The sequence below is a fragment of the Orcinus orca genome, chromosome 3, assembly GCF_937001465.1.
Source record: "Orcinus orca chromosome 3, mOrcOrc1.1, whole genome shotgun sequence".
Lineage (NCBI taxonomy): Eukaryota > Metazoa > Chordata > Mammalia > Artiodactyla > Delphinidae > Orcinus > Orcinus orca.
This window is the reverse complement of record NC_064561.1, coordinates 110,029,215-110,042,329: the sequence shown is the minus strand read 5'-3', so window position 1 is coordinate 110,042,329 and position 13,115 is coordinate 110,029,215. Positions and strand designations below refer to the sequence as shown.

At 34.5% G+C, this 13,115-nt stretch overlaps 2 protein-coding genes across 11 annotated transcripts in view; both read right to left on the bottom strand.

Annotated features, from left to right (window-relative positions):
* FAM172A (family with sequence similarity 172 member A) overlaps positions 1-13,115 on the bottom strand; it is a 428,090-nt gene that overhangs the window by 182,173 nt on the left and 232,802 nt on the right. For all 10 annotated transcript variants that reach the window (XM_033401173.2, XM_004263530.4, XM_049708431.1 and 7 more), the window contains one exon: positions 10,285-10,404. In XM_033401173.2, the coding sequence (XP_033257064.1) occupies positions 10,285-10,404 (120 nt within the window). The remainder of the gene's footprint in view (positions 1-10,284; positions 10,405-13,115) is intronic.
* The window catches only part of POU5F2 (POU domain class 5, transcription factor 2), a 142,498-nt gene that overhangs the window by 83,961 nt on the left and 45,422 nt on the right, over positions 1-13,115 (bottom strand). The window lies entirely within an intron of this gene.

The following is a 13,115-nucleotide window of genomic DNA, read 5'->3' as shown; positions in this document are numbered from 1 at the left end:
TTGTTTTTTTTTACTTCCTTCCCTATAAGTCAGTGAGGTAGAGTTTGGCTCGGGAGAAGAGGTACTCTTAGAACCAATAACTATATTTTGTTTGCTCAGTTATCACCTAATGCGCCTTGATTTTCTGTTCCCTGCAACCAGATTATACCTCCCGATTCAAACCTGAGTTCACCATGCTCTACAGATACCTACCTAGTGATGGTTCACCTGCTATTCCCTCCAAATCCAAGCTCTCCAGCTGAATTAGCTCTTCTTGAACCCATCCTGAACTCTAGTAATGAGACCTTTGTCCAGATCTGGCTTCCATTCTGTCCTCTCAAGCTTTACCTTAATATAAATCTAGTATGCTTCAAGTCTGAGTCTACTTGGCTCCCCTGTGCTAATCTGAATAAATTATTGAATAAAAATTGAGGTCTAACTTCTAAGATAGATGTCAAATGGTTTTGATTACAAAATTTTTGTCTTCTAAGAGCTCTCTGCAATTTGCGGTGTCAAATCACAGGGGTCACTGTGGTTGGGAATCTCATATGGGGGAGTGCTTCCATTGAGTGATCATCATAAGGCTATAAGAATAGTAAAAACAGCTCCATTATTAAATGAAATGTATTTTTCTATAATCCCTCTTATAAAAGGCTTACAATAGTCAATCATGCTCTCATATCTGCAGTAAAATACGAAATCTCTCATTAAGATCTTTTATAAAACCAATGGAAAAAGAAATATTTCTTATAGAAAGATTTACATCTAACAAATTAATATATCAATTTCTATGGGTTCTCCTCAACATGTTATTGTGCTAATCTTAGCAGACAGTGATTTCCTGGCAGTCTTTTGTTGAATTAAGAGATAGAGTGCTCAATCTCTCAGCTGCAGTAAGATCTGGATGCAGTCCATCTACATGGATATTGAAAAACCTCCTCCAAAGGTAATTCCAATGGGGTAGTATGTATCCATTACTCTACAGAAAGATTCTATAAAAGATTAGTGAAATCTTTCTCCATTTCAGCTTTCTGAACAATCTGATCCTGGTGTAACTGAGAAATAAAACATTAAGGAGCACATTAGATCCTAAGTAGAAATGATCTATGAAGAATGGAAATAATTACAAGTAACATCATAATTAATGATGAAAAAAGTGAATGTTTTCTCCTTAAGATCAGGGACAAAAGGATGTCCACTCTAGCTACTTCTATCTATCACTATACTGGACAGGACAATTAGGCAAAAACAAACAAACAAACATCCAGATTTGAAAGGAAGAAGTAAAACTATTTTTATTCACAGATTATATGATCTTGAACATAGAAAACCCTAAGGAATTCATACATACACACACAAAAACTATTAAACTAATAAATGAATTCAATAAGATTGCAGGATACAAGATCAAGATACCAAAATCAATTGTGTTTTTATTTTTGGGTGGGGGGCTGCGTGGCATGTGGGATCTTAGTTCTCTGACCAGGGATTGAACCCGTGCCCCCTGCAGTGGAAGCGCAGAGTCTTACCCACTGGACTGCCAGGGAAGTCCCTCAACTGTGTTTCTATACACTAGCAATGAACAATCTGAAAATAAATAATTTCACTTAGAAGAGCATCAAAAAGAATAAAATACTAAGGAATAAATTTAACTAAGTAAGTGTAAGACTTGTATACTGAAAACAAAAAAAAATTTGAAAGAAGATAAATAAATAGAAATAAAACCCATGTTCATGGATTGGAAGACTTATTATTAAGATGGCAATATTCCCCAAATTGATCTACAGATTTAATTCCAATCAAAATCCCAGCTCCCATTTTTGCATAAATTGACAAATTGATCCTACAACATAAATGGAAATTCAAGGGACCTAGAATAGCCAAAGCAGTCTTTAAGAAGAAGAAGGAAGCTGGAGAATGCACACTTCTTGACTTCAAAACTTGCTACAAAGCTACAGTAATCAAGACAAGCGTGGTATTGTATAAAGATAGGCATATAGATCAATGGAATAGAATTAAGAGTCCAGAAACCAACCCTTATATTTATAGTCAAGGGAGCTAAGACAAATGGAATGGGAAAGAATAGTCTTACTGACAAATGGTGCTGAGACAACTGAATATCTACATTTAAAAGAACTATGTTGGACTTCTACTTCATACAATGTACAAAAATTAACTCGAGTGACAAAAACTATATAAACTGGACTTCATCGGAATAAAACACTTCTGTACTTCAAAGGACATCATCAAGAAAGTGAAAATATAACCCACAGAATGGGAGAAAATATTTGCAAATCATGTATCTGATATTCATTGAAATAAAGTATTCAGAATATATAAAGAACTCTTACGATTCAACGGTAAAATGATAACATAATTTAAAAATGGACAAAGGGTTTTAACTGACATTTCTCCAAAAAAATATGCAAATGGCCAACAGCACATCAAAAGATGCTCAAAATCATTAGTCATAGAGAAATGCAAATAAAAGCCACAAGATACTATTTCACCTCAACTAGTACAGCAAAAGTAAAAAAGATAGACGATAACAAGTGTTGGTGAGTATAGAGAAATTAGAACCCTCTTATATTGCTGGTGGAATTTTAAGTATGGGGGTGATGGCTAATGGGTATGGAGTTTCTTTTGGGGTGACAAAAATGTTCTAAAGATTAGATAGTAGTGATGGTTGAACAATTCTGTGAATATACTTAAAACCATTGAATTGTACACTTTAAAAAATGGATTTTTTGGTATGTGAATTATATCTCAATAAAGCTCAATAAATCTCAATGATATCTCATAAAGATATGAGATTGTAGCTCAAAAATTTTTTTAAAGTTAAAAAATGGAAACAAGCAAAAGTAAGCTAATCATTAAATAAAAAGTCATGTTAAACTCATGACTGAGGATAAAGAGGAGAGTGTCCCAGACTTATTTCATATACTGCCTTATAGTATTATGAGAAGGCATTATAACTTAGTTTAATAACTTTCCTCTTTGATTGAGAAGACTATACTTTGAAGAATGAGTCATAGAGAAGCAACCTTCTTGGTCAGGCTGTGGGTTGGGTACACCAGCAGAGAGGAGATTATAAGAAACTAATACCAGGAACAAAATGGGTAATACTATCTAATGTGAAAGAACTGATTAGGCAGAATTCCCAAATTAACCTATATTCAAATGGAGGATAGGATGAATGAATAAGTTTAATTAGTAAAAGAGTTACTGTTAAGGCTTAAACTCTATAAAATAGTCAATTAACTGTACAGATAATTTAAGAATGCTCGTGTTGTTGTAACATATATTGTTCCCAAATGTGTGATGGGGGGAATAAAAGGTATGTTAGACTCTTTATTCTCAAGTTTTTTCCAGATGATTTGAGCAAGATTTAGAGATCAAAGATAATTTAAAAACAAAACTGATTAGTAAAGTTTTAAATTGTGAAACATATAAATACTATAGAAAAAAGGGGGAGTTAATTGAGAAAACTTTATGAAAAATCTAGTAAGAAGGAAAATTCTTTCACTTGGGAGAAACGGCATTAGCAAAAATGAGAATGAGCATACACTATGGGCATTTAGACTCATGATCAACAAACAATGATTTAATTCCTAATAACCAGGAATTTTATAAGTTAACCCTCAAACTCTACTTATATAAAGTGGGTACTTACAGAGGAGGACACACATAAGGAATTGACCGAACTTATAATCTGTACAAATCAGAACTAATATTCAAACCCAGGTCATCTTCTTCCAAGTTTCATGTTCTCCTACTACACTGGGCTTGGAGGCCGGGGGTAAAGGTACAGTGAGATGGAACAATGGCAGTAAGGAAATTAGACTAGAACTGAAAGTTTCTATTGGGAAAAATATAGTTGGAAAGAGATAATCAGATTATACAGAAAGTCTTAAAGTGACATAGAGGAGAGATGATGCAAGAGACAATAGGGAGCCAGTATGATTCTGGAATGGCATAGTAAAAAGGGGGTTTAAATAGTACCGATCATGGTGTGGTATACAGGATGGAATGGAGAGAAAAGAGAGCCAGTAAGAAAATGGGTATAAGAGTTCAGTGATACTGTTGTGAAATGATGAAATTAACAGTGGGCACAGAGAGGAAAAGACATGATCAATATTTCAGAGAAAAAAAAACCTGACAAAATACATTGGTTGGTTAGATATGGGACAAAAGGAGAGGAGTTAACATAAAAACTAATAAACTGAATCATTCTTTTAAACAGTGAGATTTCCTAATACATATTAAAAATCATTTGAGTAAAAGTTAAAAAAAAATCAAACCTCAATACATAGGTAAATTGTGAAGCTTAAAAATCATATCTGTATATGTAACTCTTTCCTTTTAAAACTCTGATTTGAGTACTTCCCTGGTGGCGCAGTGGTTAAGAATCCGCCTGCCAATGCAGGGGACACGGGTTCGATCCCTGGTCCGGGAAGATCCCACATGCCGTGAAGCAACTAAGCCCGTACACCACAACTACTGAGGCTGTGCTCTAGAGCCCACGAGCCACAACTACTGAGCCCACATGCCACAACTACTGAAGCCCGTGCACCTAGAGCCCGTGCTACGCAACGAGAAGCCACCACAATGAGAAGCCCACACACCATAACAAAGTAGTCCCCGCTCACTGCAACTAGAGAAAGCTGAGCGCAGCAACGAAGACCCAATGCAGCCAACAATAAATAAATAAATAAATGTATATTAAAAAACTCTGATTTGATATCTCATTTATTCTATTGACCACAATTATTAAATATCCAGTATATGCAAACATTTTCCCCAATATCTACATATCTGCATAATCATTGTTCATTACTTGTTATCTGTTGTGCTTGGATACCCTTCATATCCACTTCGACATGCTTCTGTAGGTGTGTACAGGGAAAGATATTACACCCTCTTCCTCTTTGTTCAGCTTTCCAGATCCAATGTCACTAAGCCATGTAAAATTTGTCTCCTAATGTCTAATGTGTGCTTCTTCTTTACCATTCCCACCACTTCTACGTTGGTAAAGCCTTTTATTGGATCTTACTTGGACTCTTGCAACTAACTCCTAAAATTACTGTTATCGCCAATCAATCAAAAGACAGTATCTATAGTATATGCAAAAAATTAAACAAAATTGAATATAGGAGGCAAAAATAATATAATCTCTGGTTTCTCTCTAAGGAGCATACAAAGTAGAGAAACTATATTGTTTTCATATAAAACAACTAGAGGGCTTCCCTGGTGGCGCAGTGGTTGAGAGTCTGCCTGCCGATGAATGGGACACGGGTTCGTGCCCCGGTCCGGGAAGATCCCACATGCCGCGGAGCGGCTGGGCCCGTGAGCCATGGCCGCTGAGCCTGCGCGTCCGGAGCCTGTGCTCCGCAGCGGGAGAGGCCACAGCAGTGAGAGGCCCGCGTAACGCGAAAAAAAAAAAAAAAAAAAACAACTAGAGAATTAAGATAGCATTCCATACAAGTTGTAACCATCCCATGCATTAACATGCTATTTGTATCATGTAGGCAGCCAACTCAGAAATTCAAGTTATATTACAAATGGTGACTTATTTTTACTGAATTACTTACATTTTAAAGTAGGTTTGTAAGAAGTGTTTTTGGCCTGAATTGTTTTGATACTCTAATGGATCAATTTTTCTTTGTTTATCTGCCCTTATTCTACCTCTCCTCAATTCTTCATTCCCAGCAGCCCATTTTTTAGCATTGATCACATTAAGTAGATATGCTACTATCCAATTTGCTTTGTTCTTTGTAGACAAAATGTAAATGATGTTTCTTTAAGGTCATAGTTAACTCATGTCACTAAAGGTAAAAACTAATTCTTTTAGTCCCATTCCATTTTCTTTTCAGTGTAAACCCAAATCATGCTCTAGGCAATTTTAAAAGATCAACTTAGAGTAGACTGAGGTTGAGTGTCCTCACACAGCTAAGTCCAAAAAATAGTCCTCTATCAGCTACTGAAGGTCAGCTTAGGCTGCCTGGAGGCTAGAGAGCCCAACATGGAACAATGGCAGGAAAATAGAGTTCCCTTCATTCCTTAATTCACATGCAAGTGAGGTGCCAATCAAGTGCTGACAAGCATGGAGAAACCAAAATCAAAAGTGGGTAGAGATACACTTTCAAAAGGTGCAGTTTTCACACATTTCTAAGAGATGTTTTTGATGGTGGCTGAGAACATACCACTGATAACATGGAAAAGAAAATAAAAGTAATATGAAAAATACTAATTTTATATCAGCTGAGATGATATATTTGCTAAAATTGTCTAATGTGTTCTAAAAGAAATATCAACAATCTCACTTTGACTAAGGAAAGAAATCTGAATGCAAATTGATGTACAGAGCACTGCAAACAGGGAAGGTAAGGTGAGTTAAGATTGGAAACTGGGCATTGACAAGGAAGCTAACTCATTTGCAAATAAAAGAAAATTTTAAGCTTGCTTGATTTTGTCAAACTAACCATCATCTACAATGACAAGAGCAAAGCACTCTGAAATGACCAAGTATGGAAGCAATGGAATCACTTCATAAAATGGCGGTGAAAGAGACTATGAAAAAGCTTAAAAACTCCATTGTTTTTTGACAGCTAATTTCTAACAAATGAGTTTAAATTTTTAACCACCAATATAAGGCAAAAGCAAGCTGCACTAGTTGTAGATGTTTTTCTAAATGAATTTGGTAAATGACTGTTGATTATGACTACTAATTCTATCTACCACATATAAAATAGAATTTCTTAGAAATTTAAAGCTTCGAAAATGATGTTTTAATAATGGTAGCATTATATATTGGCATTATTTTTAAATACACAGAAGAGATAGCATAGAGTAGGTATGTTACTTTTAAAATTCATTATCAATTCATAAAATAAATAGTTCTTCCCTTTTGCTTTAATGACTGAATGCTAGGATTGTTACCAGAGCTGTCTTAATAGCATCTATTTTTACTAGGATTACAGAAAGTTTAGAGAATTAGAAACGTGAGTTGTTACCATATAATGGGAATGAAAGCAGTGAAAAGCATATTTTTAGTATGACTTTTCTCATTATTATAGTCAACTGTATACTGTTTTATGAGGTTAGGCCTGATCAAATTCCAATATTTACTACCATAACTGAACACTGGTTTTGAAAATAAATCTCTTAACTACCTCTTGTATTCTTCAGGCAAATTTTAGCACTTCAAAATAGGATATAATAATAAATTATGTTCTCAGTTTTCAAAAACAACAATTAGCAAAATACAAAAGCTCCACAACTATTTTGTGCTCTAAATTTAAAAGTAATTTTTCAGATTTCTATTAGTAGTACCTTAATTTTAAACTCCAATTATACGTAATTTTAACTTAATAAATGGCAAGATACATTTTAGCATGGGTCCTGACTGGTACCTGTTTTTAAACAATAAGCACTACAAGTAATTACACGTAATATTGAAAATGTACTAGTCACACAGTTCACATCTAAAATAAATTTTCTTAAAATTCATGACCTAAAAAGGAATGTGAACTTGAATGAGGATGGTAGAAGAACAATCTCCATGCATTCAAACATAATGCTACAAACTAGCGCTGTTCCATCTATAAGGGGTTTGTGTGTGTGTGTGTTTGTGTGTGTAGAGTCTTGAATCAGGAGGAAAATTTTATGATAATTTTTAAAAAGTTAAACTTTACTGAAATCCAAAAGATTTCATGTCTGATGTGCATTATGTACTATTGAGATAAAAAACTAAACCGTAATTTAAGATGTCCACAACTCACTTCCTTGTAAAGTTAATATTAAATATTTTAATCCATGTAAAACAATTTCATATAATACACATATGTTGAGAAATCCTGAGAGAATATTTTTCAACATTTTAAACACCATGAGTTTTCCTCTAAGAATAATGGGGAGAATAGGAAAGAATATTATTCAGCTTTAGGCAAAAACAAAAGGTTTAAACATATTTCAATTTTTTTTGTTGTTTATCAATGCTATCTTTCAAAAATCCTTGAAACTAAGTAGAAACACAATGGTCTTAAATATATTAATCAAGCATTGTCAAAAATTTATGTAAAACTTAGTGTACAATGTTATTTATTTAGAGAAATTTTTTTCAATAGGTCATAAACTACTTTTTCTTCAGCTTCCACCATCTATACACCTTCTTTACATACCCCTATCAAAGTTACTTGACAAAAAGTAGCAAATATACGAAGTTGAGATAATCGCCATTAATATTTTAAAACCTAAACAAGGTATATTACGTTAAATAGACTTCTCAGTCCTGGTGTTGCCTGTCAGATATGTGATGTGCCAGTGGTTATATTATATTCCTCCTCCCATGCATGCACCTCCTGCAGAGATAGCAGACTACAGAAGCTGACCCTTACTGAGACCATCTTGTCTCTCTGACAAAGCTCCTTTTTAACTTCTTACTTACTGGTTACTTCCTGTGATGGAGAAAAACTTTAGCTCAGCTTGTGATAATTTCACAGGCCCTGAGGACCCTGACCCTAATAGCCTCAAGGTCAGAAGTCAAGTCTTGTTCTGAAACATCTGTGTGCTTTATATTAAAGTGGAACAAAAGTGCAGAAATATCCACCAGTGTGTGACAAGAAGGACAGGCAAAATAAGACTGACACACTGGTCATCTGTTACTCTGGCATCTTAAATTCATTTCTAAAACTGTCCAAAATTCACTTAAATTCCAAATTTGATGTACAAAAGGTTTTCGTTAACTGTCTTCAGGTAAAAATATGGAAATTTATGTTTTACAGAAATCTGAAATTTGAAGTCTTACAGGCCTTCAGACATATTTTAAGCTATTCTGTAAGTCATGAAATTTCATGTTTTATGTAATTTAATGCTTACAGAAAGAAAACATAAGGTACATATATATCAGCTATATACGTGTGTGTTTGTATACATCTATATCTGTATGGTTAAAAGAACTATTTGAAAAGCAACATTCACATTTTAAAAAGGACGTCATACTTGTATGTTAGAGAGCTATCTTAAGATACCCATTATGTATTAAAATAAATAAATTCAGCAGTTAAAAGTACTTGAATATAATTTCAAAAAAAGTGAAATCAATTTAAGAAATAAATGATTTATTTACTGATCTTAAGAGAGCACAGTATTTGTAAATTTAGGTCAGCTAAAGTGTTCTCCGGTGTCACCGCTAGTTTTATACCTAAATCATGTGGGTAAGCAATAAGGTGTGGGAAAGTTGAAAAGACCATGGAAATATATTTAATTTCCATGATGAAGAGAAATACACAGCAAAGTTTAGAAACATAAAAATTAGACAACCAATGCTGCGCCAGCTTTTAATGTCCACTTTAGGCCATTTGGATTTAAAATTATCAAATGCACTTTTATCAAATTAACCATTTTATTAGAGCACTGGTACCTTCCTGTGACATAAGGGGTAATGGACATGGAGCACATTTTTAGGACTGATTATATATCATTAATCATTCATACCTGCACAAAGTGTGCTAACTGCAATACTGCATATAATACTGACCAAATTTAGAAATCTTGATAATTTTTCCACTATGTACACATAATCTTCACCCTAGGAATCAGATTATTTTGAAATGCAAAGATTTTTAAGACCAAGCATTGAGTCCCACTTAGATTAATGGGAGCTTTCTAATAGTTTTAATACTAATTACATGGATTCTGATCAAGTACTAACTTGAAGAGATAGCAGTTTTGTCAGTTAAAGGGTTTACTGAAATTTTAAACACTTTACAGATGATAATGCTTCAACGATGTACCCATTAAAACAAGAATCACAAATATAAAATGTATGGAAAGTGGGGCTATAATGTAGAAGTTAAAAAGTAATATGTATAGTGGGAAGCAGCCACAAAGCACAGGGAGATCAGCTCGGTGCTTTGTGACCACCTAGAGGGGTGGGATAGGGAGGGTGGGAGGGAGATGCAAGAGGGAGTAGATATGGGGATATATGTATATATATAGCTGATTCACTTTGTTATACAGCAGAAACTAACACACCATTGTAAAGCAATTATACTCCAATAAAGATGTTAAAAAAAAAGGTAATACATAAATAAGGAACAGGCAAAAAGCTTTCTGGTTAGCACTGAAAAGTTCTACCACAATAAAGAAATATACTCTTTTTAAACATCATAAAATTATTTACTCAAAATACATAATTTTCATCCCTTATAAAATAATTTAAAGTAATGACACCACGAAAAAGGGAGTGGAGGGGATAAATCTGTAAGGAGTTTGGAAATTAGCAAGAGTTAAATATGCACTTACCAGTTCAACAAAAGCAAGTCCTCCATAGCTATGAGCAACAAAAAATACATTCTCAGCTGCAGATTGGGCTATGAAATGGTCCCACACATAGACTGCATGTTCTTCAGGAGAACCATTTTCCTATAAGTAAAACAAATGTAATATATATCATACTGTATCTAATTATTATCATAGTAATCAAAAATTAAATTATATGCTTGCTTACATAGCACAAGAACTAAGATGGTTATAGCTCATTCCAAATAATAACAATACAAAAAAACTACATTGAAGATCCAAATTAGGGAATAAATTAGTATTAAACCATTAGTAAATTACTGCTAAACTTAAGTGCTACTATAATATTCTGAAAGAAAGTATTTTAAATAAGTACATTTTTGAGGGGAAATTGCTCATTCTGGGCATATCTGAGATATTAAAATATATCTAAGTACATTAGAATTGCATAGCAGAAAGTTATAGTGGTCTTATGATAAAACAGTGTAACACTAAGAAAAATCAGATACATTTCTGTATGTATACCTGAAAATACTTATAGTATACATACAGCTAAATTATTTGATTTATAAAGTTGTAAGTACCTCTGTAAACTGAAAATAAGCAGAAAATTAACAACAAATATTTTCAATTTATATTATTTTAAAAATACACCTTTTTCCTAAAAGACTTTTCCATACATATTTTATTTCTAGAACTGGAAGAAATCTAAACATATAAACCTGGGACCTTTTATACTTCTCCTAATTTGCTAATCCCTAATAAATGTATGAATGTTGCTTTAGTTCCAAAAGTTCTATAACAACTTCATTTTATTGTGTTTATTGCTATAGTTGGCATATTTTGTGATTAAAACTCGGATAATGTGAAAAAGGAAGAAAAAGAAAAAACAACCAACCAAAGAGCTAAAAAAACCCAAACTGATAAAAACTAAAACAGATCGTGAAAATGTTTTGTGTGAATATTTCTTGGAAGCTTTAACACCAAAAGACTAATTCCCTAAGAATGTCATGGTACTAGACAATGAACACAATTTATTCACATTTTCCATCTCAGAAATTTTTAAATATCATATTAGGGTCCATATGAATGGCTTCACTTACCACCTAAAAGCTGTTGTTCCCTAATGACTATCTCCACCCTGAATTTCTCTCCAGAGCTCCAGACCCAAGGTCATTTCCTTTTGAATGCCTCACAGATACTTCAAACTCAACCAATTCAATACCTTGCTAATAATTTCCTCTCCAAACCTGTGTCACTGTCTTTGCTCCCCACCTCCTGCTGAAATCTGAGCATCATCTTTTATTTCCCTCTCCCTCAAACTCCACATAAAATCAATCATTAAAAACCTGTTGATTCTGTCCCCAACTGTCTCTTAAAGCCATCTACTTCTCTCCCTTCTCATTTCCTCTGGCTTAGCTCAAGCCCGTCCTTTCACAAGTGGATGACTGCAACAGTCTACAGTCCAAGTTTCCCTGCCTCTAGGATTGCCCATTTAAATACTCTCTCTAATTCCGTAGTAAGAATAACCTTTCAAAAATGCAAATATGGTCATGTTGCCATGTTGCTCACTCACTGCTTAGAACTCTTTGAAGTGTTTTTATTGCCCTCAGGACCAAGTTCAAACTCAGAATGACACTAAGGCCTTACATGATCTGGCTTCTGCCTCGAAATGTATGTGCAAAATACAATGACCCAAAAGATATACTTCTCCAACCATGAGAGACCACACAGAACACTCTCTGTGTTCCAACTGCAGGGAACAACTTATAGTAACCTAACTGTGCCATACTTTTCTTATTTCTGGGCTGTTTTTGTTATTGTTGTTTGGAAAGTGACCCAAGTGTTCTGCCTTTAATTCACCCACCACCTTTACCTGCATAATTCCTACTTGTCTTCAGAACTCAAATAAAACATCACCTTCTAGTGAAAGTTTTCCCTCTCATCCCCAAGGCTAGGTAATGTCCTACAGCCACATCTTGTACATGTTCCCATTATTGCACTGAATAGTTTGTATTGTAATTGCTTGTTAATCAAATTCCTGAGGCCAAGAGCTGTGTCTTCTTCATTAAATCACAGGGTAATAAATAAATAACAAAAACACAACATGTCTCTTCAGAAATGATTACTTACAACCTTGTAGTCATATACTAAAATACAAATAAACTTTCAAAGATATCTATTAGTAACATAAATACGAAATTACCCACACCTAAAGTATGTAAAATAAATAGAAGAATCATAATTGGAAGGAAATCTTTGTAGGCATTTTTGGCTTTAGTAATTTAGCTTTCATTAGTATAAAAAGTAGGAAAATAGTTATCATCAAAAGCAGGATAGTGGTTAACTCTAAGGAAGAGAGATAGAGTTGTGATTGGGAAATAGACTTCTAGTGGCTGGCAATGTTTCATTTCTTGACTGGGGTAGCAGTTACACAAGTGTGTTCTTTTTTTGTTTGTTTTGCGGTACACGGGCCTCTCACTGCTGTGGCCTCTCCCGTTGCGGAGCACAGGCTCTGGATGCACCAGGCTCAGCGGCCATGGCTCACAGGCCCAGCCGCTCCACAGCATGTGGGATCTTCCCGGACCGGGGCACGAACCCGTGTCCCCTGCATCGGCAGGCGGACTCTCAACCACTGCGCCACCAGGGAAGCCCCACAAGTGTGTTCTTTATAGCTATAGTTAAACTGACTAATACATACTTAGCACTTTTCTGTACATATATATAAAGGGACCATAGAATTTATTCTACAAACCTTTGAGAGTGAAGAAAGGTAATGTTAGTAATTGTGCTTGGAGAACAGGTCTAAACTGGGACTGTCTAGAGAAAACCCA